The 27,872-nt window shown below is 47.6% G+C and overlaps 1 protein-coding gene across 5 annotated transcripts; it reads left to right on the top strand.

Moving 5' to 3' along the window:
• Nucleotides 1-1,493: 1,493 nt before the first annotated feature.
• Nucleotides 1,494-25,984, top strand: EXOC7 (exocyst complex component 7). 5 transcript variants are annotated; one of them, XM_062591944.1, is made up of 21 exons: nt 1,494-1,632; nt 2,311-2,376; nt 3,454-3,638; nt 4,328-4,433; nt 4,954-5,176; nt 8,082-8,249; nt 9,253-9,264; nt 14,071-14,163; nt 15,127-15,195; nt 16,520-16,665; nt 16,990-17,142; nt 17,786-17,884; nt 18,527-18,589; nt 18,921-18,987; nt 22,420-22,485; nt 23,255-23,375; nt 23,811-23,906; nt 24,196-24,259; nt 24,791-24,832; nt 25,158-25,291; nt 25,732-25,984. In XM_062591944.1, exons 1-21 carry the CDS (start codon nt 1,573-1,575, stop codon nt 25,832-25,834), a joined length of 2,136 nt encoding a protein of 711 aa, XP_062447928.1. In that variant the 5' UTR covers nt 1,494-1,572; the 3' UTR covers nt 25,835-25,984. The 5 variants fall into 5 exon arrangements, with proteins under 5 accessions (XP_062447928.1, XP_062447929.1, XP_062447930.1 ...); XM_062591945.1 differs by lacking the exon at nt 9,253-9,264; XM_062591946.1 differs by lacking the exon at nt 15,127-15,195.
• The last annotated feature ends 1,888 nt before the right edge of the window (nt 25,985-27,872 follow it).

The raw sequence follows: 27,872 nt of genomic DNA, 5'->3' as shown, positions 1-27,872 counted from the left end.
GCTGGGGCCATCCACCGCTCCGGGCTGGATGCTGTTTATGAGGATGCCAAGCCCCGAAACTGCCCCGCCGCCAGATGAACCACCCGTCCCTATCGCCATCGCAGGAGGGAGAAGGCAGCAGCCCTCCCACGGCGGCAGCCTGCCTCTCTGGAGCGTGGATGCAGGATGGGGTAGATGGATCTGGACTCCTGCCCTCCTGCCACACGTTTCTATAATTAATTTTATACTCTGGGAGCAAACTTGTGTAACCTCGACTCTCGCTCCAGGCCCCACGAGACCGGTAAATCCCACCACAGCAGGACACAGAGGCTCTGGGGGTCCTTCCGAGCAGAGTTGTCCCCTCCTGCTTCATACGGGCAACGTATACTTAATTTAAAGGAACGGGCATATTGCCGATTTCCCCGGATCCTTCCCCGGGGAGGGCTTCACGGGACACGGCGCCGTGCCGGAGCCGCGGGCGGGCCCAGCTCCAGCTCGCCGAGGGCTCAGCCCGGGGAAGGGCCCGGTGACCTTCTCCGCACGCGGTTGGCTTCTCGCGGGGCAACGGCCGGCCGAGGCGGCTATTTCCTTCTTCCGCGGGCGGCTCTTTTGTATGCCGTAGGCAAAGCAGGCAGCAGGGTCGAAAGGTGGGGAGGAAGGGAGGGATTTGCCCAGAAACGTCCTCTCTCCCGGCTCTGCGGGCGCCGGGGCCGCGGGTTGCGTCAGCGCCCGGCTCCGGGCAGAGGCGCGAGCGGCCGAGCCCCCGCTGAGGCGCGGGCAGGGGAAAGTTGATACTGGAGGACATCTGGCGGACACGGGGCTTGTCACAGGCGCTTCCCGGCTGGAAGGACGCGCGAACTCATCCCCAGCGGACCGTCCTTCCTCGTCCCGCAGCGTCGCGCCGCTCCCGGCTGCCTCCCAGGGCCGGACGCGGCGCAGAGCCCGTCCCCGCCGGGACGCACGAGGCAGGCCGCCCGGGACTGGTTCCCGGGGCCTGCGCCGCACTGCTCCTCGTTAGCGGCGCCGCGCTAATCGCCTGCGGGCTGTCCGGGCACCCGCAGGGCCCGCCCAGGAGGCCGCCGGCCGGCGGCCCTGAGGGCGCAGCGCAGGCGGGAGGAAGGGGAAGAAGGGCCGGCTGCCGAGCCTCGGCCGCCACCGGAGGAGCGGGAAGGAACGCAGCCCTCGCTCCCGTCCCCAGCCCTGTCCCACACACTATGGCTGGAAGGGCTGGGCTCAGCCCAAGCCGTAACTGGGAGCGGTGGGATGGCGGGGACTGGGAGCCAGCCCCGCTCCCCACAGAAGGGGGGACAGGGGGACCCCACTGGGCACCCCCTCCACGCCACTCCCAATATGGCCGCCCAGCCTTCCCGCCACTCTCCGGCAGTGCGCACGCGTCATTTTACCCACTTGCGCATGCGCGCTACCTTTCCTGCCCTTCCGCCCCCCCCCTTACATGGCGGCCACTCTCCAGATGGCGGGTGGTTCTAATGCGCATGCTCGGGGCGTCCCGCCGCTCCCAAGATGGCGCCGCGGCGCTGACGGGCGGCGGAAGAAGGTGACTGCAGCGGCGTCTCTCGGCGGGCGCGCGGCACGATGATTCCCACCGAGGAGGTGTCGGCCCGCAGGAGGGAGATCGAGGGCAAGCTCAAGCAGGTGGGGCTGCGCCGGGGCCCGCTGCAGGCCTGGCAGGAGGCGCCGGGCCTGTGGGGTCCCTGCTCGTCGCCTGGGAAAGAGGCCGGGCCCCTCCTCGGGGCCTGCGGGGTCCACCCGGGGCCTGGGCGCCTCCCCGGCTCCCCCCTCGGGGACTCGGCCCTCCCTGTGTGCCGCTGCCCGGGAGGGCTGCTTGGGAGCTTCCTCCGGCATCTCAGGACCTCGGTGACTCGAATCTGGCCCTCGGTGGTTGCTTCACCCCGATTTTGTGCCGCCCCTGAAATGTGGTGCCTCTAGAATACCTCTACTGCCTACAGAGCACCCAGGGGAATGTGCAGCCTGAGTCGGGGCACCTCTGTAATCAAAAAAGTGTTACTTTTCCATTGTGCTTTGACTGCGAGGCAAGCTGCTGAAGTGTTGGGATTCAGGGTACTGGAGGGAAATGTGTAGTCCTGTTTGTTATGTGATAGGTTTTCTCACCTTGGGTTAGTTATCCTGATTTCTGTTAAGAGATGGCATGTTAAAATGTGGTCTTACCATCAGATCAAGCATGACTTGCTGTGGTGTTTAACAGGACTTGTGAAAACCCGGACCCAACCAAAACTTGTTTGGTCCTGGTGTTGTATGATTAAATGCTCAGGGTTAAGAATTGAAGATTATTCTTTTTCTTCCTAACTACAGGAAGAAGAAACTCTCTCCTTCATCAAAGAAAGCCTTGAGAAAAGCGACCAGCTCACAAAAAACATGGTAAGAAGGACTGTGAAGTTCAGCCTTTGTGTTGGGCCTGAGACTGCTCTTTTTTAGGAGATCCTTTTCAAGTCTCTCAGTGTGCACAGCTGAGATGTAAAGACATCACTCTCCCTGCAACTGTTTTAGGCTTTACTGATAGGATAAAGGGAAAGGTTGATGAATGTTTCAATCCAGAGCTTCTCTCCTGAGATGAACTGGGCTCAAATGAGCCCGTCTTTTTGAGATTCATCAAGTGAAACTCCATTTTTCTATGGACTGTCCTTCCTTGTGGGAAGAGGTGTTAATAGACCCCAAATTGGACTGTGCAACGGTATCATGATGTTGCTTCATAAAGACAAGTCTTGTTTGGAGTTTGGTTTAGGAATATTTGGTATAAGAGGTAGAAAGTAATTATTGAGCTCTAATTGGTGCTGGTGAGCTCTTAGCTTGCATTCTATGCCCGATTTTGGGCTCAGTGCTTCAGGAAAGTCGTAGAGGCACCACCTGAGAAGTATGGAAAATGCAGTAGGGGAGCACATCCTGAAAGAATCGTGTTCTTGGCTAGAAAAGATGACAGGCATTGTTCAACCTTCAGAGGTGGTATCACAGTATCTTTTAAAAACTAAATGTCTGTGATTCAAGAGATGGGCAGAATGGCCATTCCTGTGCTTGTGTGTTGCGCGTCTCAGTTTTGGGTTTTATAGTATGGAGCAAGGTGGATGCTGGGTTATGCTTTTGTCGCCCTTGTTACTTAAGGTACCTCCAGGCAGTTCCTGTAGATCTGTTTTCTGCTCTTAAATAAAAGTTTGTTCTTCCTTAGTACTGTCTTGATATGTTATCTGTATGCTTTCCCCCAACATTTAATTCAAAATGGATCATCTGCCGTTGAAAGATAAGTCAATCTTGTAAGTGTTAATGGAAATTAGGATACAGAGGGATTAAACAGCTAGCCTAAGGAGCCATGGCAAATTAGCAGAAGAGCCAAAAAACAAGCTGGGACCTGAAGGTCCCTGGTCACCCTATTCTAACTGCTATCTTACTGTGTGGATCCATGTGGAAGGATGTCTTTAGCTCTGTTTCTCTCTTGGCATGTAGGTTTCTATCCTCTCTTCCTTTGAAAGTCGTTTGATGAAGCTAGAGAACTCGATCATCCCTGTCCATAAACAGACAGAGAACCTGCAGCGCCTGCAGGAGAATCTGGAAAAGACCTTGTCCTGCTTGGATCATGTCATTAGTTACTATCATGTGGCTAAGGACACAGAGAAGATCATAAAGGAAGGGTGAGTTGAGCAGCTTAGACCTTACTGGGGAGCTTCGTCCCATTGACCTTTTGGGACAGAGGTAGGAACCAACTCCCCACACTATTCTTAGTGTTACTTGTATCTCTCCCACCCTCGTTCCCCACCACCTGTCCCTCAGAAATCATCTTGACTAGACCTTCAGCAGTCCTCTGAGGGCAAAGGCTGTTCAAACTTTGCATTGGGGTCCCTTCCAGGTTTCATGCGCGTGCTCCCACATGAAGCTCAGGAGCATTGGTCCTTTCTCTTATTTCCTCTGCCCTTTCCCAATGATTCTTCGTGTCCTGTCAATGTTGTTGTCACATTCGGGATAAATTGAGCTGTTCTGGAGCCTGCTCTTCCTCTGGGATGGGATGTGCAGCTTTGTCTAGCTTCCCACTAGAGTTTGGCTGGGAGAGGAGGGTAAGGCTGAGAGCTGTGAGCTGCTGAGTAACCAGTACTTCTGCACTTGCTGCGTTAGTTGGGTTTTCTGTTGTGGCATGGAGTGGAGGCAGAAGGAATCCCGTGATCCTCTAGTAGGAAGAAAGAGAATCGAAACTTCTTCTGTTTTTCATCCTGAGTCTGGTCTGGTCCTTTTTTGATATCTTTATCCTCTTCCTTCAGTCCTTGGATCACCGTGTTTTTCTTTTTTTTTCTTTTCTTCCCCCCCCCCTTCTCCCCTCCCTCCCCAGCCCCACTGGAAGGCTAGAAGAGTATTTGAATTGCATGGACAAAATCCAGAAGGCAGTGGAATTCTTCCAGGACAACAATCCGGACAGCCCAGAGCTGAATCGTGTGGTAGGTCCTGAGTCTGAAACCTGGCAAGGGTGAGAGAGGGACAAACATTGCCCTGCAGCTTGCTGTCTTGCTGTGAGTGGCTGATGGGCTTGTTGCCTGGCGACGGAGGTGTTTGGGCACAGCAGAAGGAACGGTTGCTTGGGCTTCTGTTGCGAACTCAGCAGCATTTCTGCTTGTGGCATTTTGCTTTTTTCTTGTTTTATGCCGGTCGGGCTTTTGAGAGCATATCTTGCATGTGTCGGAGTTGATTGAACCTCCCTCTGAGTAGCTCTTGTCAGCTCTTTAACTGCTTGAGCAGAATAGGGAATCAGCTTCAATCTTTCTTGAAGGCTGAGCAACTCTCAGGCATTTTTGTATTTAATTCACTTTAAAAGTCTCTTAGTTACAAGTGTTGGAGTTTGAAGCATGCGGCACTTTGCAGTGGTTAGGAACACTGCAGACAGTGATTGAGTGTTTTGAGTCACTCGTGACTGATGGCAGAAACCCTGTGTTTTTCTACTCTTCTGCTGTTTTGTGCCAGAAATCCCTCTTTGAGAGGGGGAAGGAGTCGCTGGAATCAGAGTTTCGCAGCCTGATGACACGACATACCAAGCCAGTTCCACCCATCCTCATTCTGGACCTCATCAGTGGGGATGATGAAATGGAGACACAGGAGGAGATGTCTCTGGAGCACCTTCCGGAAAGCGTCCTGCATGATATTATCCGCATTTCTGGCTGGCTGGTGGAAAACGGCAGGAATCAAGGTTGGTAGCGTTGCATGTTGCTCCCTTATGCCTCTCCATCGGGTCAGTGCTCTCCAACTGGTTATCACAAGTGGTTGAGAGCAAAAGCAGAGTGTTGAAGGTTGTTTGTGGCACTCTACAACTTCACTTGTAGATCACAGACCTGCAGCCATCAAGCTTGTGTTCAGGTGCTTCTGCAGCTAATGAGCCGAGTCACACTGCTGTTGGGAGCCAGCAGCGCTAGCAAAACTAGTGGCTGTCTTAATTGTGCTTGTAGTGGTTCAGTCACCTATCCAATGTGCTCTGTCAGTTAGGCAAAATGATCTATTGGTAGACAGGATCAAAAGCGGCATAAATAAAGTACAGAATATTTTAATGTGTGGTTGGTCCTACATCAGAAATCTGAGAGGAGTGTGTTATTTAATCTGCATCTCTAACACCTTCTGATGGAATTGCAGCCACCGCCCGCCCAGGTGTTAAAAATGTGCAGAGTGCACTGATCACTTATTCCCCATTTGGGAACTATTTGTGAACAGAACTTTTTGTATTGAATATGACCAAGGGGAAGGAAAACAGCACAGCGGACTTTCTTCAGTCCATCTATGTCTTTTTTTTTTTTTCCTATTCTGCAAAATCTACCTATAGCTTTATACTCCTTTATTGACTTTTCTTTTTGGAATTAATGACTGTGAATTTGTTACAGGAAACGTGTACTCTGACATACATGCAAATACTAGAATTCTTCCCCACCTCAGTGATTTATCTTGCTTTTGAGTGGGGTTTACAATGCTTACGGAGTATGGCAATCATCTTTGAGTTGCATAAGAATTCTTTTTCACAATCAAAGGAGGCAACTCCAGCAAGTGTATTTTATGTTAGTTAGGCAGTTTATATTCTGCTCTCAGAAAACAAACACCAAAACTGATCCATTCTTGGTAGCAGTGGGCAGTTTGTGTGTGGTAGGAGGTCTTGGGGAATACTGCAGGGGAAGGAAGCCTGTTTTAGAAGAAAATAGTTTTTTTTTCCCCTCTCTGCTATAACATGTGAATGGGGCAGCAGCTAAGCCTGCTGCTGAGTGGGTAGGAGGGATCTGTAAGCTGGAGTCAAATGTAAGAGGGACTTAAAAGAAGGGCTCTGAGGGGACCTGAGTGGGAAGAGAACTGGATTCTGAGTGGAACGGTGGCACGTGGAAGGCAAGGGGAAGGAGGAAAGGTGTTTCAACAGGAGATGGGAGGGGAGATCGATTTGAGTTTAGGTTAGTCAGCCCCACCTACTAAAGGGTTGCTCTGGAAGAAAGGTGTATAGAGGTGGCTGAGCAGGGGCTGAAACAGCATTTCTTTTGTGGCACTTGAGGTGACAAAGAAGAGTTTGTATGGGCCCTGGGGGGCTAGCCTGGCTGAGGACGAAGTTAAGGAGATGTTAGGGCAGGAGATGGGACAAACTAACAAAAGGCTGTGGTCTTCCACAGCTCTTGCCTTCCCTCTCCAGGCACTGTAGCCCATGTCCAGCGCTGTGTTGCTGCAGGCGTGGGCATCTCTGGTGTCCCCAGCTGATGCCTGCATATCACAAGGCAGCAGTGTGATTTGTCGCCCTGGGGTTGCACAATTGCAGCTTGGGCTGGACAAGCAGTGAAGAGTGTAATGCCTCGATCTGTGTCCTTTGAGAGCTGATGGGTATTTACAGTGGTACAGGTATAAATAGCCTGTTTAAGGAGAAGCTGCTGTGCACAGGAGTCCAAAAAATGAAGGCTAAAGAGAGTAAACCATCTCTTCCACCAGCATAGTGTCTAGGGAAAGCTGTGTGGAGCAGTCATGTGGAGGGGATGACCAGTAGTAAGCACAGGGAAGTGAGCTGGGAAGAATCCATAGTGATGATCACTAAAACTCAGTAATGGCTGCTGTGTCCTGACAGTTGTCCTTGTGGATGCACAAGTCTGTTACGCTGCTGTCGGAGGGCACATCTGCGCTTAACTCAGACCTCTGTATCTGATTGCTGAGTGCCAAAGAATTTTTTTTTTCAGCCACTCCTTATCTTCTGTTCCTTGTAGTCGCTGAACTCTACATTCAGTTACAAAACGCCTAGTCTCTGCCTAGACTGTGGATATACAGTGAAGAGGGGTTTAGTCCTTGGCAGGAAGAATAAAAATCATCTTGCTGTGTGCATGATGAGCAAAATTAATAGGTGATACCTGTGTCTTGCTGGTTCCCCCAACGCTATTGTGGCTTTGCAGTAGAGGCTGTCCAACTTCGCCCCACAACCAAGCTACTTCGTTGTCTGCTGAGGTCCCACTGTCAGTTGTAACCTGAGGCTACATGAGTGGCAAGGAGAAACCTCAGTCCTTCAGGAGTGTGGTGAAAGATGTAACAAGGCACTTGACATCTTTTGAAGTCCAAGCTGGTAACTCAAGGCTGCATCAGGACAGGAAAGATTTGCTCTGGGAATGGAGGACTCTCAGTGGATTCTGCTTCAGACTTTGCAGTCTTTGGAATGTTAGTTTGCATGTCTGCTCCAGTTCTCAGTGATCTTTTTTTTTTTATTTATTTATTTTTTTTTAATGTTTCGTCTATGCTGAGTTGTTGTTCTATTTTCCATTGAGTCTGTCTGTATTTTGGCTTCTTTCTGGGTTCAGCACTGTTGCATTTGGGGTTCCGCAGAACTCTGCAAGTATTTAACATAGTGCAGTAACATTAACAATTTGAGTCTGGCTAAGTCCTCTTGTGCCGGACACCATACAAATATAGGAAGTGACGTTTCCTTCCCAAAGAGGTCCAAATGTCTAAAATAGGGAAAAAGACTTATTGAGGATTGCACATCAATACTGATAAGTTCCAGTTGGGGCACAGCATGTTTCAGGAGGAGAGGTTTGCTATACTGTAGAGAGTGTTTGCTGTTTACTTACAATCTTTTCTCTGCCTTATTTCCATAGATTTCATGACTGTTTACTTCCAAATCCGATCAATCCAGCTAGACCGCTCTATCAAGGGTCTGAAAGACCACTTCCGTAAGAACAGCTCCTCCTCAGGGGTCCCGTACTCCCCTGCCATTCAGAACAAAAGGAAGGACACCCCCACGAAAAAGCCCATTAAGAGACCAGGTGAGTACCCACAGTTGGGGCAGGGGTGTCACTTTGTGTATCATCGTGCCTGGATATCAAACACACTTGCACAGGCCGTCTTGCTGCTGAGGGAGCCTTTAGGCCTGAAAGGCCCTTTTCTGTCTTGATTTGTCAAGTTGTCAGGTCTGCTCTCTGGGTGGATGTAAGGAGAGGAGCGGGTGCCTGCGCATAGGGAGAGAAGAGACTGTTTAAGTTAACAGGGACATCAGTAAAAAGAGACCTGAGAGGGTGATAAATGAATATGATTGGGAACATCCTCAACCTTGGAACACAGAATATAGCCTGTGCCACTGCAAAATGGAAAAATTGGACCTGATAAAATACACCAATTTAGGTACTAGTTTAGAATAAATGATTACTGCACTAAAGCCAGGAACTCATCAAGAGTTGAAAGGGGAGCTAGATGCCTATGGGCATGATTTCCAAAGCTCTCCTAACTTTGGAAAGGCTGTTAAAGCCTGTGCCTCAGCCCATCTCTGAAAGATAGGAATGTGACTGGTGGGTTATTCCACACCTCCTCATAATGGAGTTCTGCCGCTTTCTCCGCAGCTGGTGAGGCTGGTCACTGCCATCTGCTGCTCTAGCTGGAGTGCCAGAGCTGAATTTGTCCTGGAGTTCTCAGATCTCTGAAATGTGCCATCTAGTGGGAGCACAGCGATAGGGAGAGTCAACAAGACATAGCACTCGCCTCCTACAGCAGCATAGTGATGTTGTCACTCCATGTGTCTGTCACAGCACCTCGTTGTCTCCTGTGTAACGATGATGAAAGAAAAATACAGATTTTTGTGGGGTTTGTCTGGCAAGTAGTCTCCTCCACCCCAGTATTTTTCCCACGTTGTCTAAATAGCTTTGCCAGATCCAGGAAAAAAACAACTTGAGATGCAGGTAGAGACAGGGAATGGATGGGATGGGGTGAGGGAGGAAAAGAAATATCCATTTTAATCATATTGTGTTTATTTTTATAACCCTGATGTGAATGCAGTCCTCATCCCAGGTAATGTGCGTCTATGTGTGTGTGTCCTGGCCCGGGTGCTCGCTCTTCACTTCTGTGTGCAGAGAGGCTTTTTTGGGCCCCTCCTTGCTAAAGCAGAGGGTGTGCCTGGGATATTTGGAAAGGGAGGTCTGTCTGAGGAAGGCTGTGATATCCAGAGATCACTTCTCTGGGTTTTTTTTTTTTTTTTTTTAAATCAGTCTGTGCCACTGCTGCTGTGCCCAGGAGCTGTTCCTGAGAGCTGACGTGCCAAACAGCTAGTGAGTGCAGTGAATCTGTGTCTTAAAGAATTTCTTTCTGTCAGTAGAGACATGCCTGGCAAAGGGATCTTTTACCCCTCACTTGGCCTTCCTCCAGAGTTTGAATTAGTTATTTACCCCCAGTATTAGAAGGCCTATAGAGGGCAACATCCTCCTGCCAAGGAGAATTAATGGACTGCAGATGGAAAGAAAGCAATGTTTAACACTGCTGCAAAGAATGACAGCAGTCATTTGTGTTGAGCTTCTGACCAGTGGCCCATGCCCATCAAGGTGATTCCAGTAGATGAAATTTGTTCTTCCATGATTCAGTAGCTCTCTCTTGGAAAGATGCCAGATAGGGATCTGTAGTTGAGAGTTTTTGGCAAAAATTTGCTGGAGCCATGGGAAACTCAAGTGGCAGATGCTGTCCTAGAATTTGGTCCACAGTTCTTAGTTACCACCTGGTGCTGAAAAGATCCCTTGATTTTTTTGATTGCTGTGAAGTGGTCAGCAAATATTTCCAACTCACCTGACAAATGGAGCCCACGTGTTTGGAAAACTGAAGCATCTGTTCCGCACAAATAGTGCTCCTCCAGTGTGGCTGCGTGTGGGCATCCAAAATTAGTTTCCGTTCTAATGTCTCAGCTCTAGATCTGTTAGCGGATCTCCCCAGTTTAATCTGAGTTTGTGAGATGTGCCTGGCAGCAAGCACAGAGTACAGTCTGAATGCACTTAGAGCTGAGAGTGTATGAAGGGAAGTGCATGTCCAATGATCTCTCAGGGTATTGTCAATCTCGAGGAAGAAATAGTGGCTAACATATCTCCAATCTCCTGTGAATAAGGAGAGAGAACCAGACTGGAGCTGTTGAAGGATGAGGGTAGTTAACTTTGTACACCAGCCATCACTTATAGGTACTAAATTGTACAAAAGTGAAATGAAATGGGCAGGGGGAGTAGTCTACCAGAGATTGGCCTGTCTTTCTGCAGTTCCATCAGCTTTCAAGGACACCTCACAAGGGGAAGATCTAACAACTTCTGCACACTGGTATGGTGGCCTTCTTCATAGCAATGTTTATTTGGTGGCATTTGATTCTCCTGATTTTAGCCTTTATGTAAATGTGGACAAAGACATTTTTTTCTGTGCTGTTGCTTCAGTAAGTAAAATGAAGCCCCCCTGCAAATTGTATTTCGGTTGATTTTCCTTAATCCTTAAGGACAAATATCCCAGAGCACACTCCGATAAACACTTTACCTGTTGCAAAGAATAAATAACAAACTAAATCTGCTGTGCTAGTGTTTTTTTACCCATAAGGCAAAGTGCAAGGGTAGTAGTAACTGAAGAGAAGGTGAGGTACTGGGGACAAGGCAACAAGGCAAAAATCTCCAGGCTCTAGGTTGGATTCTGGGGAATATACTCCATGTCTACGTATTGTTTGTGAGCACCCTTGTCGCCGTTATTTGTTGGTGCACCCTGTGTTTCCTCCCACCATTACAATGTGCAGTTGCAAGTCTATAAAGGCTGGAGATGCTTTTAAAGCAGAATCATCTCCTGTTGACTGAAACTTGCCAAGGCAAGTTGGGCTGATGGAGAAATCTGTAATTTTTTTTAAAGCAGTTTTCTGCTTGAAATGTTAGCTGTCTGTTTTGGAGAACAAATGTATTCAGATCCTCAAATCTTCTGTTGCAAGCATCTGTCTGTCCATAAAATATTAAGGTGATTGCTCTTTTCCATGATGCCTCTAGACCCAGTGCTCTTTGGTTGGCTTGAGAGCAGCAGGTACTCAGAGCTCTCTGAATTGCTAGAAGCTTGTGACAGATAAGGCCATAAGAAACCTTTAGGGACACCTAGCCTGGTTGCTTGCTCAGGAGAGGAGGCTAGATTGTCATTCTTCTTAGTTAGAAAGCTGCCTGGTGGACAAGAGAAACAGGAGGACAACAAGGAATTGAAAAACTGTGCTTCATACATGCCTTAAAACCATTTTATTTAACAATCAAGCTACAGGAGCAAAAGTGTCAGGGGACTTTTTTTTGGCTCTCGTCAAGCTGCAGGTGAGCTGTTTCTGTTAACTTACTGCTTCAGTTTACCTAGCAGTGAGGTGCTACTTTAGAGAAGGCTGTGGAGTCTTTATGTGGCAGAATAAAGAGCCTGTTCCTGCTTCCCATATTGATCACTGCCTAGCCTGAATGAGACGCTTTCATTAGTAGCTGAAATGTCATCCCATTTGGTTTGCAAGCTGCCTAATAGACGAAAACAATCATGGAACAAAGGCGTTTGGTTTCCACTAGAATCCATTAAAGTCTCATTACAGCCCTAAGTACTAGGGATACAGCAGCACTGAAGTGATGCCTGTAAACACTTGGAGTGTGTCAGTGTAAACACAGGTAATTGTGCTTATGCAAATAAAATGCAGCAGAGACATTGCAGCTCTCATCAGAGAAGAAATCAAGAAGAAATTGTCAGGGCAGGGCCGGGGACAGGTGCACCAAGTACCTGTAAAATGAGATCCTAATGACAGCAGCAGCAGTTGTACTGTCTGCTTAGTTTTCAAGTTTTATAACCAGTTTACTTTTTTTATGCTTAAAAGCAAATGGGAAAGGTGGAAAAAACCTGGTACAAGAACAGTCTGTGGATTAAGTTACTGTGAATCAGCTGGACCATGGTGACAGCAGTAAGGAAGGGCTTAGTGCCCATCTGCAGAGCTTGCTATGGCCCTGCTGATGGCTGTTGCTTTGCTTGGAGGCACTTGCTGTTGCAGCCAAGCTCTGAGTTAGGTCTTAAGGTTTCTGAAAGCAGCTAAGAGTAAAGTGGAAGTTCTGGGTGTGAAACACATCAGGAAGCTTGGAAGAAGTCATTTAGCTCTCTTGTTTAGTCACATGATAGAACCTAGGCTCAAATGCATCAGCACATCATAGTTGTGAGTCTTCCCACCTTCCCATCTGTGGGTCTAGAGGGCAAAGTTCCCTGCCAGATGAATGCATTTGTGGTTTAAAGTCTTTTTTTTTCCCTCCTAAGTGGTTAAGAACAGTTTGAACTGACCAAAGGAGACTATTGCCAGTGAAATTCTGTACTTGAAGATCCATGTTCTGCTATTTAATAAGTGAAGCAGTCTGAGGCAGCTCGGTGGTAGTTTAATGGTAATCTCTCTCTCTCTCTCCAAAAAGCATTCTTGTCTTCCTCCGTTAGAGATGTACTGTCTGGGAGACCTGAAATTTCCTTCTCCCTGCCATATTTTCCTGTGTGGGATGAAGCTCCCCCCCACCCCTGCCAACACCAGGCTGCTGCTCTGCGATGTGTACTTGGACTTCCCCTTAGGGCAGCAGTCCTCAGCATTCAGGCAGACAACACTCATTTCCATGCTGTGCTGTAGCTGACAAAGTTGCTGGTGGAAATTAGGGTTTGTGCAGGTCTGAAGTTCTTATTACTTTTAAGCAGAAGAACAGTTTCTAATTTGGCCGTGTTATTTTTATTTTAGATGCTTTTTTTTTGTTTATGCAATCCAGTTCTGTTTCATCTGGGTCTACTAAAGAAATTCCTTGTACCTTCCCAAAACTTTCCTTTCTCTCTTGCACAGACAGCATCAAGGCTCTGCTGTGGGAAGTATCCACGTGCTTGTGATCATTGTAGCTTGTTGCATGTCCACTAACTTTTTTAACATGGAAACAGTGCTTAGTATTTGGTTGTCACATTAATACTTTGTTTTGTGCTTTTTAGCAGCATATCTAGCATCAGCTTTTGTTCATCTCTGTCTGTTTTCTTGTGTGTGTTAAGAATAATTCTTTTAACCTGTGTGTTGTTTTTTTCCTATGATTTTAAGTTATTTGCAGTTCCTTAGAAGAGAAGTGCCTTAGAGATTAGGGTACTTTTAACGAGAGCTAGACATGGGTGAGCAGAATCCACCCATTATTCCTGTGATGGAAATTGCTGCTGCAATCGCTCTCTTGAGCCCTGAGATTATCACCCTTTTATTGCTTCCAGTAAAGCTAGAGATTATTTCTTGTCTTGGCTGTCGGGCTCCTGATGGATCTATATTGAGCATGCTCAGAAAATACCCTTCAAAGGGCACCTTTTCCTGCAGATCTAGCCAAACAGCTAGAACTGTGGTTGTGGGAGCAGGCAGTGTATTGCTGGCTCGCAGTAAGACTGGGCATACCGCAGAGCCCTGCTTCTACAGCTCAGGGAAGGCAACAAGCCTTGTATGCTTGGATGCAGTGTACTAGCTTAAATAAAATCGTTACAGGGAAGGATGATTTGTTGCTTTCCTTCTCTGGTTACATCTCATCCAGCCATATCACCTCACCAAACTGACTTGAATGCTCCCTGATTCTGTAGCATTGACTGGAAATTGTGCTACTTCTCAAAAAAGGGGAACATCGTGGAAATGTCGTTGCATCAGCGTACTTGGACATCAGTTTGGGGTGTGTGTTCCTGTACTGAGCATGCTCATTGATGCCCAGCATCCTCTCTCTGGGACAGGGTGACTATTGCTGGTGGAGGGCTGGTGTTCTGGTTTTGTTCTCTTTCGCTCATTTTCTAGGTCTTCTTGTCTCTTCTCTCTGACTCTGGTGACAGGCACGATCCGGAAGGCTCAGAACCTTCTGAAACAGTACTCTCAGCATGGTCTAGATGGGAAAAAGGGGGCCTCTAACCTCATTCCTATGGAAGGTAATCACAGCTCTAGCTACTTCACCCTTGAGCTTCTCTGTGTATCAGCCTTGCTTTTCCAGGTAGGGCTTCCATTAGCCCAGTGCTCGGACAGCATCAAGTAGAGCAGAGCAGCCCTTGGGGAACCAGGGAGACACTGGAAGCCCAAATCAGTTCTCTGAACTGAGGGTCTGAATTTTGAAATGTTTGTAGACACAAGCTCAGATAAAGGAATCCTGCCTTAAAGCAGTCAGTTCACCACAGCCAGCTGGGCTAATGGAAGCTCTGTTCTGCTCTGGTGGCATCTGCCTTTGGTGTTTCTATGTTTTTTTCCTTTTTCCTGGACTTCAAGACCTTCAGTTTCCTAGTGACCTTTCCAAACCTGATGCAGAAGTGTTAGACCACAGCTAGCCCAGTACATCTTCCCTTTGAATACCTACCTAAATGATCAGGATCTCCTTCTGTGTTCTGATACACTGTGCTCAGAGAAGCTCTACCAAGTAGAGAAGAAAGAGGTCACTTGCTTCAGAGCATCAGTAAGACCTTTTCACTTCCTGCTTCTTAATCTGATGTAGATCTCCTCAGTGTCTCTACTGTAGTCTACTGAATCCTCGATGACTACTGTCATCAGTTGTAGGAGAAGAAATTCAACAGTGTTAAGCTGGAGAAGGGCTTTGAGCTCAGACTTGTAATGGTTGTAGGTACAAATTGGACTTTTGGTACCTACTGCCAAGAGTTTCAAGGGACGTGTGTGGCACAGCAAAATGATTCGTTCACACTTCTCATCAGGTTTCGAAAGGTTGCAACTCCTATATAACCCAACAAAGGAATTTGGTTAGGTAACGTTCCCAGGATTATGTAGAAAAATGTCCATCAGACCAAATAAGCCAAGCTTGAAGTGGCTTCCAGCCAGTGTGAGCATTCATGCTGTAACCACCCTGGATAAATTGCGCCTTCTGTTTGTGCCGGCTGACATCTCACTAGGTCATGAGCATGATTTACGAGTTAAACATCTTTCCGATACCCTGAGCGACAAGCATGGGCCAGCTGCTGGTAAGTACCACATTGTCACTTCATAACAAGCTGGCTAACATCCCTTCTTTCCAGCATGTTTCACAGTAGTTTTGTAGCAGGTGGCTGTTCATCTACCTGGGCAGTGCTGGAGCATGGGCCTTCTCTGGCTATGAAGCTCTGGCTCTTCTCAATAGAATTCACTCCTACTAATCACACACTCCCCACGCCCTCAGACAGGGGACCCCAGCTTTGTCAAACCAAAAGGCTGGCAGCCGCCATGCTCAGGGGCTCTTTCCTGTAGGCAGCTACTGGCTTGTTTGGTTCTGAAATGGAGTAAGCGGGGAGGGATCACGTGTGGCATGCAATACAATGGGCCTCTTGCCACGGTAGACTGTTTTTAAAATCCTGAGACATGTTTGTGTGTCACCTGCTGACTAACTTTTAAAAGATCATCCTGAGGAGCCTGTAAGTGTAGGGGAGAATTTATTCTTTGTCCGTCGAAAGTTGCAGATCCTGCTGGGAAGAGAAAAGCAGCAGCAGCACATAGCTTGGAGAAGGCCTCTCTGTGCTTATTTTTGTTGCTCTGTAGTGGTCTCTACTGGGCTCTGAATAATGCAGAATGAGAGTCCATTTGTGTCCATCCTGCTGACACATCCAGCTGGTGGCTGGCATGAGTTTGTATATGCTCTCGTCTTATCAGAACTTCTCGTGCCTACTAGGTGGATTTTTTGCTGGATCTATCTGACACACTCGTACCAGGACTTTTGTGGCAGATAACTGTGCTGATATGCCTGCTTTACAAGATTTAAATGTTCATCCGCCTGTTTTTTCACTTTGGTTACTTCCTGTGGGAAGAGGTTGCCTTCCAGGAGAACCTTGATTTTTTTCCCATAAATGTTGATGCAAAATGGCAGTCCTTTATCTGCATGACAGATGGAGATAAGGAATTCTAAAAATACAGCCATAGATGTTGAATAATTCACCTCAAGCCTTCCCTATTTTAGTACTCTTTGTTCAAGCCCTTGATTAAATTTAGGCTTTGTCCCAGAAATAGAGAGCTCTGACTATGCCTTCTGTCATGATGCTGGAAATTGCTGGTGATGTCCTGATGTGCCTGTTTGCCGAACTGCAGATGACTTTGTGTGCCTCCTGTGAGGTATTCACAGCTTTCCATACATAAACCAAGGGGGCAGGCCTGGTGAGAAGATAGCTCACGGTCTTATGCCGGAATGGGTGCAAAACCAGTACTGCCTGTTCCAGAAGAACCTTGTGCTCTGTGTAAACCAAGGCCTTGGAGTGAGCAGAGCTGCTGGAAGCTGAGTGCGAGTTTGGCTGTCTCTTAAAGCCGTCTTGCCCCCCACAGGGAGAGATGATGTGTTCGACATTGAAATTGATGCGTACATCCACTGTGTTAGTGCCTTTGTCAAACTGGCCCAGAGCGAATACCAGCTCCTGACAGAAATCGTCCCAGAGCACCACCAGAAGAAGACCTTTGATTCCCTCATCCAGGTCAGTTGTGTCTTTAATCTTGGCTGCTCTTGTAAAGGATCCACTTAAATTCTCTTTCCCTTCCTCTTCATTGTGAGCACGTGGTTTCAGCCACCTACTGTGGGTGTCCAATAGCACCACCTCTGCTGGGTTGTTTGCCAGAAACTAGGGCAATGACCTCGGAGAACATGTATTCCGAGTCACTAAGCTTGCCACACTGGGTAACACCCAGTGGTACCTGTGGTACCTGTCAGCTAAATTGGTATCCTTAACAGGGGTCCTGATCCTATATTATGCTACCTGAGCAAAAGTTACACTGCCTCTTTCTGTCCTGCTTTGTTGCAGGAGTCATTAGATAACTTGATCATGGAAGGGGATAACATTGTGTCAGCAGCCCGGAAAGCCATCATACGACATGACTATTCTGCTGTTCTCACCATCTTCCCTGTTCTCAAGCACCTCAAGCAGATGAAGCCAGAATTTGATCAGGTCTTGCAGGTAGGTGTGATGGAGTTAGAGAGGGTCCTATGGCTCAGGCTGTCTGGCATACTTAGTGAAAGTGATGGTAACAGTAGCTTTGAACAACGCCATGCTGACTCTGTATTCCAACAGGGACTGGGAGTGACAGATGCAGCATGCTTCCTGCTGGGATGCTGGGCCTGCCAGTTTCTCTCAGCAGCAGTTCTCTCCAGTTGAAGTGGTGACCTGGTGATGGACTGTCTGGGTTATCCATGCCCTCTGAGGTGTTAAATCTCTGACAATGTTGAGCTCAGTTTAGATGGTGCTTGCTGATACGTGGAAGATCAGCTGCTCTGAGGAGAAGTCTAGCAGGTGCCTGCACAGGTTTTACAGCTAACAAATGGTGTCATCCAGGTTTAGCAGGGCTTCTCTTCATCTGCTTCCACCTGAAGCTCGTTACTGATACACCAGCCTCCTATGTACTGCAGAAGAGGCATGGCATTTTCCCTTCCTGGCTGGCTGAAGAATGTAGGATTTCACTCACTGCTGCTGATGCTGTAAATAATCTCCTAGCACAGGGGAATGAGAGTGAGATGCTGAGGTGGGGGTGGGTGGTAGATGCCAAATGAGAGGTCTGATACTGATTATTCACTTTCTCTGATCTGTTATGGGACTGTTTCAGGGAACTGCAGCAGGCACAAAGAACAAACTGCCGGGGCTGATCACTTCAATGGAGACCACTGGTGCGAAGGCACTGGAAGAGTTTGCAGACAACATTAAGGTAGGATTCCCCTCATTATGCTCCCTAGCAAGGCCAGCAGGTTTGGAAGAGGGTTTTTCTGAGCAGAGCCCCTTGTTCAGCTTCTGCTTTCAGTAAGACCGTGTGCTTTCTGACTCTAAAGCAAGGCTGTACTTGTTGGATACTGATTTGAAATTCAAGAGGAGAATCCTTGCTTTGTGCCTCTGGCTTCAAATGTGCTTATAACTAAACAGAGGCCTTTGCCCAGGACCCTCAACAAGCATACCGAAAGTTGACGTGGACTTCCAGGCCTCTGCAGACATTAAGTCAATGTCAGACTTCAATCCTGTTTAAAAAAGAAGGGAAACTTGCTGAGTATAAAAGCTTTGCTGGATTTGCTTTAAACTGTCTCAGCGTAAGTTTGGGGTCAGTGAATACCCAGCTCAGACAGCGTACTCAACTTCTGATGGTGACATGCAGAATAAACCCCTTCTGGTCCTGAGCAGCTGATGGCTGGTACTTAGCTGTGGTTTCTGAGCACCAGGAGATGGCACTGTGAATGCTGGGACTGAGGATACTGAGAGAGGCTGTGTAAACAAGCCTGCATTCGCTTGCAGCAGTTACTTTACATGCCTTTTTTCTTCTTCTTACACACTTGCTTTATGTCTCTTCCTTTCTTCTCAGAATGATCCAGACAAGGAATATAACATGCCAAAAGACGGGACAGTTCACGAACTCACCAGCAATGTACGTGAGAATGATTTGAACCACCCCTTCTTTAAAATCCGCTCTTCAGCGTCTGGTTGTAACATGAGCAGTAGGGAGATTTCTTGCCTTAAATTAGGGTGTATTGGTATTGGAAGGAGGATTAACTGCCCTGCCCTAAGACAGTAGCTAGTTAATCTTGCTAAGCTGTGATGTGACTGTGTGAGTAAAACCAAATAGCTCAAAGGAGTGTTGTGGTTTATTTCTTGAAGGCTTTTTGGATACAGTGGGACATGTGATTCTTTGCAGTCCTTATTAGCAGACATAGGAGATCTAGTGCCAGTTGCAGTTAACTTCTGCTCGTCTCTTCTAGGCCATTCTCTTCCTGCAGCAGTTGTTGGATTTCCAGGAGACAGCAGGTGCCATGCTGGCATCTCAAGGTACATGCATGGGGCTTGTTTGGGCACACAGTTTCTTCCCTAAATTGTCTGAACATCTTTCCTAGAAAGATTAAACGTCAACATGCACTGTGAGCCTGTTCTCCTCCTGTCCTTTGCCCTGTGATTTGTCTTGCCTTCCAATCTGCCATGACCATGTAGCTGGTTACCTGGAGATTGCCAAGGGATGCAGAGTTTCCCTGCTGGCCTGCCAGACTTGCTCCCATCAGGTATTCCTTGGATGGTGTTTGTTGCTAATGTGCACTGTAGTGTCAATAGTGGATGCCTCAGCCATTTAAGCTCAGCAGTCAGGGTTGGTTCAGTCTCAGTACAGGAGTGAGGATGGTTGGTCTAGATGAGTTAGCTGTGGTGGTGAATTAGTTCCTCGCCCTGCTGCATCCTCTGCTCAGACTAGCAAGAATATTCCCCTCAGCATCCAGACGTGGTCCAGCTGTGACTCGTGAGCTATTCATGTGCCATATGGCTTAACAGAGTGACAGATTTTAGCTGGGCTCTCCAGGATGCCAAAGAAACTAGTTCCAGAGAGAAATAGATGAATCAGAAGCTCATACCTGCTGCCTGATGTAACAGGATACTGCTCCTGTGCATCAGCTGCAGCATGATTTCTCGGTCCTGTGCAGAGCAGCATTTCCCAGCTCTGTAATGAACCCTCAGCCTTGGCAGATCTCATGCTTTTACCTAGAGAGGCTGGAGTAAAGCAAGTTGGAGAGGTGGATAGCCTGCGATTCAGGAGCACAGGGGCCTGAGGAGGCAAGGAGGCTGGCATTTGGAGAGAGCCAGGGTAGTGCCTTAGGAGCCTGGGGAAGGAGGAAGCTCACAGCTGCCTCAAGACTTCTAAATGCACTTTTTGCTAGGAAAATTTGGCCAGCTCTGGGCTAACTAGGATGTGTATCTGCATCTTGCCACTCCTGTGGCAGCTGCTATGTGGCCTCTCCACCTGCAAGCTCATTATGCTCAAAGCCTCTGTGGCCTTGTCTGTCTTTGGTCAAAGAAATAATCTGAACCTTCTCTTAGAGAAATGGACAGTTTGCCATGTGCTTCCCTGAATGATGAGGCCAGCACTACCATTCCAAATACTTGAAGTGTTGTCATGCAACAGATCTGTCATAGGTGCCTATTAAAAAGGTAGTGTAGGCTTTCTTTTTTGTATTAGTCATATAACAAAATGTCAGGGATGTGATCAAGTCATTTTCTTTTTAATTGTGGCTAATTGTCCCATCAAGTATAGAGAGATCCTGCTGGGTAAAGACAACTTGAGGGGGAAAGTGCCTCTTTGTAGTCTGCTCAGTTATTAAGTGTGAGGTCAGTGCAGTTATAACTGATCTGGTAACTTAAGCTGACATTTTGTACATCAGAACCATGGATGAGGTGACCCACAGTCCAGGTATTGTAAATCTTGCTCTCTCCATCTGCAGTTTGGCCTTCTGGGCCATCTGATGCCAGACGCTCCCTGCTCTGTGCTAGTGGTGGTTTCTTGTGCAGAAACAGCTCTGTTGCTCAATCCAAAAGCTAGGCCTGGTCCAGCATAGGACGCTTATACAGGGCAAAGCTGTTTGTTGCATTATATCTCATTCTGAGTTATGCACTGAATGCTGGCTGAGCAGTGATCCCTGTGGAACCATGGGCCTAATGTCACCCTAGACCAAATGTCATCAGACCGGAGGTGATCATATCAGCAGAGCTTGGAGGAGAGTCACTTCTGACTAACAAAGGCACCTGCTTTGGGATGGCAAACTGCCCCCAGGGGTACTACTCTAGAGGCAGCTTCTGGTCACTAGGTCAGATGCGGATGTCTGGAGTTGAGTTAAATAGTTCCTATAGCTGACCCAAGTGGTTAGTTGGGAAATCCACATGTCTTAACAATGTTGCCCTCAAGTATTAGCAAAAGCAGAGCAAATAAATGTGATTAGTGCAACCTGTCACTTGCTGTCCTCTAAGCGGTTTCTGCGTAGGCCTTGTATTACCATGAGGAGATGCTGAAGTACGGGAGTGGTGATGGGATGGCTCTGCTCAGCTTCCCAGAAAGGTGCAGGGGGCTGTGTGGCTCTCTTCAAGGAGCAGCTGAGCTGCTCCTGTGAAGTGAGAGAAAACTTTCCCTTGTCTTGAAAGCAGATCTGAACTGAGTTGGAGTGAGGCATCTTGCTGTGTATAAACAATGACATGTGAATGGCTCTAGCAGGGGAAGGAAGTTATAGACTTGGCCTTTCCTCCATCATTGCCAGCTCCATCTGTGGCCTTGGAGGGACTCTTGCCTGCTCTTCTGTGTGGCTGCTCTGTGTTAATATCTGCTTTGTTCTTGAAAGGATGGTGGTCTCTAACCTGTCTTTTTGCACTTTGCGTTTCTTTCTCTCCTCCACCTTAATCTTTGTAGTTCTTGGGGACACATACAATATTCCTTTAGACCCCAGAGGTAAGCAAACTTACCTACATGTACCTGTTTGTATTGCCTTGGACTCTGATGTATGTTAATCCTTTATCCTGTATGAGCGGTAAATAAATCACCACTTAATCGAGAAGTAAAAAGGGTAAGTAACTCTTGCCAGCGGTCTGGAGAGAATAGGGAGGGCTCCTCACCTGCAGACCGTGAGGGATGCCCATGAGCTGAAACAGGCTGAAGACTCTCATGACATTGAATCTATTTGGTGCACGTAGCAAATTGTCCCAGTTGGTATTGCACCTTGTGCTATGTGTGCTCAGCTCCTTGTGGTCCAACTCCCAGCAATAGGAGTCTCAGCCTTTCCCCTGAACTCAGACCACCCAAACCAGGCTTAGCTGCCAAATACCTTGGAAGGAGAGGAGGGGATATCTGCCATACATGTCCTGTGGGACCCAAGGCCACAAGCCCTTGAGGGCAGGAAGCCTCGTGTGTAGTCAGAGGAACCTGTGACAGTCCAAAGTCATTGCTTGGATTTGCAGGCTCCTATGCTGGCACAGTCCCTTGTGCAGATCAAGGCAGGCCCTTATCAGCAACCATGGGGTGGCTGAAACTTTTCAGAGCCCTTTAGCTTGTGTGCCTGCAGCCAACAGCTTCGGCTCTCTGTTTTCTAATTGCAAATTTCTAGTGCTTAAAAAGCCCATTTGAGGGTGGGACAGAATGATGGGGAGGATGTGTTTAATGGCTCAATTTCAGATCAAGAGGATGTCCTCTGAGCTCTAGCAAGGAAGAAGGGAGGGCTTTCTGCCAGTGTCCAGCACTTGATGCAGATACAAGGATCATGGAGTGCAAAATTTTTCCGCTCTCATCCTGGATAATGTGCTGACAGTCAGCACTGAAGGAGGGAGCTGATTTTGCTGTTGACAGGAGCTCTGCACTAAATCCATAGCATCAAGGAAGTGGCATATTAGAATAAAGGTAGGCTTCACGGATCTTCTCTCCATGGCATTTTAACTGGTGTAAGGCTCATTTCTTTTCAGAGACCAGTTCTTCAGCTAGTAGCTACAGTTCAGAGTTCAGCAGACGGTTACTGAGCACCTATATCTGTGAGTACTATGCACACCTTCCCATTTCTGTCACGTCAACTGTTCTTCACTTGGCGTGTTTTTGGGTGAAGAGTATGAGCTGTGTCTTGCTGGCTGTGTTTGAGTTGCAATCTCATGGGAGGGATGGAGGAAAAAAAAAGTAAGAATGGAAACTTGGGACAGGACAGAGCACAATGCAGCAGTTCCCTGTGCTGCAGAGCTGTTATTGTTAGTTGGCACAAACCATCCTTGCTTTGTGCCTTCAGCCCAGGAAGGGTTCACTACTGCTGAAGTGTCTATCTTCAGTAAAAGAAACCAACGAACCAACCAAAAGAAAAGGAAACAACCCTGATCCTGCATTCAGTAGTGGGATGGTTAGAGGTGCTCATGGCACTGTTCCCTGTGATCTGTTATAACAGTAGTCAGGTTCCTCAACTTCTTGGAGACCCTGGTCTGTGTCGTACTCAGACTGAGTCTAATCACCCATGTTGGACCTGGAACTTGTGCATTTACTGCAACAGGTTCAGAACTAGTTCACAGGGAGGTTTTGGTTACCTGCTGAGGAAAAATCTGCATAGGGCTTGTAGGCTTTTCAAGTAACTGTAACAGTACTTTTATTTGTGTGTGTAGTTGGGATTATACACTGTTTCTTTGTTGTCGGTTCAACAATACTTTAAGGTGATGCTAGAGTGCTGCAGTACTCTAGGGCACTCTGGATTGCCAGTAATGATGAATCTCAGTGCGAATCTTGTCATGTGTGTTTTTTTTTCTTTTTTTTTTCCTGTATAAGGCAAAGTGCTGGGGAACTTGCAGCTGAACCTTCTTAATAAATCCAAGGTTTATGAAGACCCAGCTTTGAGGGCCATTTTTCTGCATAACAACTACAACTACATCCTGAAATCTCTAGAGAAGTAAGTATGTATCTAGGTAAATATCCTTGAAGTCCAGCCAGATTCTTATTGCAGTAAGTACTCTTTTGGAAAGTGGCTCTGATACAGAGTGTGTTTATTTGCTGGCCTTTCTTTTCTCTGCTTTCTTCTATTCTTGAAGCTGCTCTTCTGAAGCCTTTGCCCTACTGTAAATGTTACATTACTTGAGGGCAGAAGATAAAAGCAGCAGAGATGCCTTAGGTTGCAGAGAATCTTTTGATCTCAGAAGAATGGTGGACATGGCTTTGGAAAGTAGCTTGGAGCAGCTTCTGTTTCCTGGCTTGTGCTTTTCAAGGTCCCCTTTATTGTAAAGGGTAAAAAAGAGGTCTTATTGATAGCGCTTGAAATGTGGCAATCCTGTTAGCAGCCCTGAGAACAGCTGACTCTTGTGCTTCCTCAGGTTTTCTGTTCTTTCAGATCTGAGCTGATTCAGTTGGTGGCTGTGACACAGAAGACAGCAGAGAGATCGTACCGGGAGCTCATAGAACAGCAGATCCAGACTTACCAGCGGAGGTCAGGTGGCATCCTGTGCTTTTCCCTTTGCCTTTGTCGCAGTTTGAGAGTTTCCTGGGAGATTAATGGCCAATGCCGCTGGAGTGGTGGGAGAGAGTAACCTAAAACAGAACAGCCAGTATCATGATTTTCAAGTGATTAATGTCACTAGGAGAATGGTTGCTGTAGACAGGTGTGGGTGTGTGTTGTCTGCAGTGACCTTTGGGTCGTAGGTGAGGACACAGATATTCTGGTGAGTAACTCCTTCTCTTTACCTCTTTCCCTCTTTCCCAACTCATTTCAAATGCAGCTGGTTGAAAGTGACAGATTACATTTTGGAGAGGAACCTGCCTGTCTTTCAGCCAGGAGTGAAGGTGAGAAGATGCACAAGGATGGTTTTGAGATGATAGAAATTGCCAGTTATCTCCCTTGTATTTAGAAATCCCCAGAGATCTCTATCTCATACCAGTATTGCTCTGCAGAGTAAATACTGTGGCTGTGACAAGATGGAGAGCAGCACTGACTGCTAATCTCCCCTGCCCCAGATTCTCAGAAGTCTCTTCATCTCTGCCTCCATCCTCATCTTGAGCAAATGCTGCTATTTTGGGTTTGCAAAACCCTGAGCCTTTCCCTTAGAAAGGGCTCAAAAGCATGAAGAAGTCTATTTTTATGACTGTTCTGGCTGAAAATTACTCTCCTTAAACCTACTTCAGATGAAAGCCAATCACTGAATGTAGGATGTGCTGCTCACTGCAGCTTTCTCTCATCCCTGCTTTAGGAGAGGCAGTTTGGTCCAGGCAGGTAGGAGGACATCACTTAGATTGGATGGGGAGTTGGGGAGCAAATGGTGATGTTGAAATTTATTTCCGGAAGATTAAGTGAAATCCTTTGCCTTCTTGTTGCAGCTTAAGGATAAGGAGAGGCAGATGATAAAGGAACGCTTTAAGGTAAGGAGGCCTTTAGGGGCATGAGAACATCCCCTTGGTGGTCAGTACAGTCAAACAGGGTCAGACCAAAGGTCTGTCTAATGGTGGCCAGCAGCGGAGGGAAAGACTGTCAGACTCGGCAGAGAGACTTGACTATGAAGAGGTTGTGGAGTCTCCTTCTCTGGAGATATTCAAGGCCTGCCTGCATGCAACCCTGTGTAACATGCTCTAGGTGACCCTGCTGAGTGGGGGGGGGTTGGACTAGACGATCTCCAGAGGTCCCTTCCAACCTTACTGATTCTATGAATCTATGAGGGAGATCTTCACTGTGTTCTGTTTTGAATAGGGTTTTAATGATGGGCTGGAGGAGCTGTGTAAGATCCAGAAGGCCTGGGCCATCCCAGATGTGGAGCAACGGGACAAAATCCGCCAGGCACAGAAAACAATTGTGAAAGAGACCTATGGTGCCTTTTTGAACAGGTGACAACCTTTGCAATGTTATCCTTTCCTCGGGATTCACAGAGGTCTTTGGGGCCTAGAGTAGCCAGGCAGAGCTGAGGCTTTTTCCTGCAGCCCTCTATCTCATACTAGAACATGCCCAAACTGTGCTCTACTAGTTGTGGGTAAGTGCAATCACCCTGATTCTTGTTCAGTGTGAAATAAATGTTCTACCTAGTATAGTGCCCTGAGCCACACTCAGGTGTTTGTGTAAACCTCATGAGACCCATTGTAACTAGTCACTTGCTCCCCACCCAATATCCATTCAAGTTCAAGTGGAACATGCTGGAGTGGAGCTGTTTCCTCTGGCAAAGGAAGACTGTAGGTGGGGGCAGCCTTTCTCCATATGGAGAGTGTGAGGCAGAGGGTATCTCTTGCTCAGTTCCTGCTGCTTGTCACCTAGGGGTTGTCTCACTTTGCAGATATGGCAATGTGCCCTTCACCAAGAACCCTGAGAAGTACATCAAATACCAAGTTGACCAGGTGGGAGAGATGATTGAGAAGCTGTTTGACACATCGGCATAAATCCAGCTGTCTTGTACCCTCTATCTGCCAAGTATGTGGCAGCGCTTTCTTGGCGATCTTTGGGACTCCCTTTCCTTCTCTCCTGCCCTATTGTTGTGGGCAGGGTGTTATACTTGTATTTATCAGATTTATTAACATGTGGAAACACTATCTCCTGGCTGTCCTTGCCTTCTTCCATGGGTCTTAAGAAAAGACTCCAGATGCTCACTGCAGTGCTGTGTCTTGGAATTTTGTTTGCACATCTTCGGACCTGTGGATAAGTGTTTGTGCTTTGATACGTAGTCAAGATGGGTGAGTATGTACATCCAGATAAGTGCAGTCCACTTGGAGCAGGAGGCTCCAAGTTCCAAATGATGCTGCAGGCTTCTCTGATGTGTTTTGAGAATCTCGGTTCTGTAGGATCCCAAAGACTTTTCCTATTGTTCCCCTGACCATCATTAATTCAGTGATGGGGTCAGATGCTGATTCTAGGGTATGGTGGTGCTGAGATGTGATGGTGTTTGGCAGGCCTGAGGTCTAGCTATGTGTAGAAGTTATCTTACCCCCAGGGCTTCATTAGCTGCCCCAGTAGAAGTCCTGTTGTGTGAGGCCATGGTAGAAAGCAGCAATGGCTGGCTAGGATCATTCTGTGGATTAGATCTGGCAGTTTGGGCGTTCCCTTGGAGCGCTGTGGGCTGGAGACATGACAGAGCAGTGAGAACCAAGGGGAGTTCGGTGTTCCTTCTTGGCCCAAGCACAGCATGTGTAGAAGTGTCAGTGTGCACATTTTGGCAGAGCACCTTGTTTGTTCCTGCCCCCATTTTTCTTTGTCTCATGTCTTACCAAGATCTCTCTTGCAAGAAACCAAATCCATCCCCTTCCTTTAACCCGTGGGTGTCACGTGAGAAGTAAGTGCTGCTCTTGGGGACAAGATCAGCCAACAGCATGCCTTGGAGTGATAGTGGAAGTCTTTGCTACAGTAGCTAGACTTGGCCATCTTCATGCCAAGACCTTTCAGAGCTTTAGAGCCTGTACATGTTCTGTGGGTTTCTGGCCAGGCACCTCCTGCTCCCATCTCACCAGCTCTTGCTGCTCCCTGTACTGTTGCAGTCTTCTCCATTATTTGCCTACGGTAACATTTGAAATACAGGGTTTCCATAGAGCTGGAAGCATTCACAATAGCTGCTACTTTGTAATTTGGAGCAAATCCATTATTCACCTAAGCTCAGGCTTACAGAAATGAATGTATATTTTATTGGTGTCTAATTAACCCAGCAGTGAAACAGCCATTGTGTTGCCATCCAGGGCACTGCAAACAGCACAGGGAAGTGGTGAGGGGAGAGAAGACAAGTCAGACCTTGGTATGAAACAGGGAGAGAGAACAGGATGGCAAGGTGGTGGAGAACTATTTTAACCCTTTTGCTGTTGTGCATCCACCGATACTGCCTTTTCCTAGCAGAAGCCATTGCTCTACCTGGTGAGTGTGTCAGAGGTGGGCCTTTAACCCTGACAAGGTCAGAGTTGCATATCCTAGGAACAGTTTGTTCCAGGCAGTTTTGGCGCCTAGTAGGTGAGACAGGCCGAGTGGGAAAGGGCAGAAAGGTAGCATGTCTTGCCCAGCATCATGGTTGGATTTTAGGGCCAGGATGAGAACGCAGGTCCTGCAGTGGCAGACCCAGCTGCTTGCCTGGGTGGCTGCCTCTATACACAACTATTTTTCCAGACAGTTCCTGCCCTTTACTGTAAGTACTTGATGTGTAGAGACAACAAGGACTCTGATCTCCTCTGGCCTTTCTAAGCCCCTGACATACTCCTCCTCAGCCTGGACCTTGATGTGGTCTGAGGCACAACACACTTGAGGTGGCATAGGAAATGCCTGAAAATGCATCATTTTTGACAGGCTGATCTAGTCCAAATTGAGTCCACTGTGATTTTGAAATCTGTCACACCTGTGAGGCTGTCTTTCATTTGTCAGGTTGGCCATGCAGGCTTGTAGTGCTGGTCTGAAAGTTATCCTCCTGCTTTCAAATGCAGCGGAAACCTAAGATCCCTGTACTAG

The sequence above is a fragment of the Rhea pennata genome, chromosome 19 (genome assembly GCF_028389875.1).
Source record: "Rhea pennata isolate bPtePen1 chromosome 19, bPtePen1.pri, whole genome shotgun sequence".
Taxonomy (NCBI): domain Eukaryota; kingdom Metazoa; phylum Chordata; class Aves; order Rheiformes; family Rheidae; genus Rhea; species Rhea pennata.
Note: the sequence above shows the minus strand (reverse complement) of the source record. Positions and strands in the feature narration are given on the sequence as shown.

Excerpts from the sequence above, each read along its gene's own strand:
- EXOC7 (XM_062591944.1), top strand. The coding sequence starts at position 1,573 with ATGATTCCCACCGAGGAGGTGTCGGCCCGCAGGAGGGAGATCGAGGGC. Across the intron at positions 18,988-22,419 it reads TGCCATGCTGGCATCTCAAG|AGACCAGTTCTTCAGCTAGT; the intron begins GTACATGCATGG and ends ATTTCTTTTCAG. Across the intron at positions 24,260-24,790 it reads TCTTTCAGCCAGGAGTGAAG|CTTAAGGATAAGGAGAGGCA; the intron begins GTGAGAAGATGC and ends TTCTTGTTGCAG.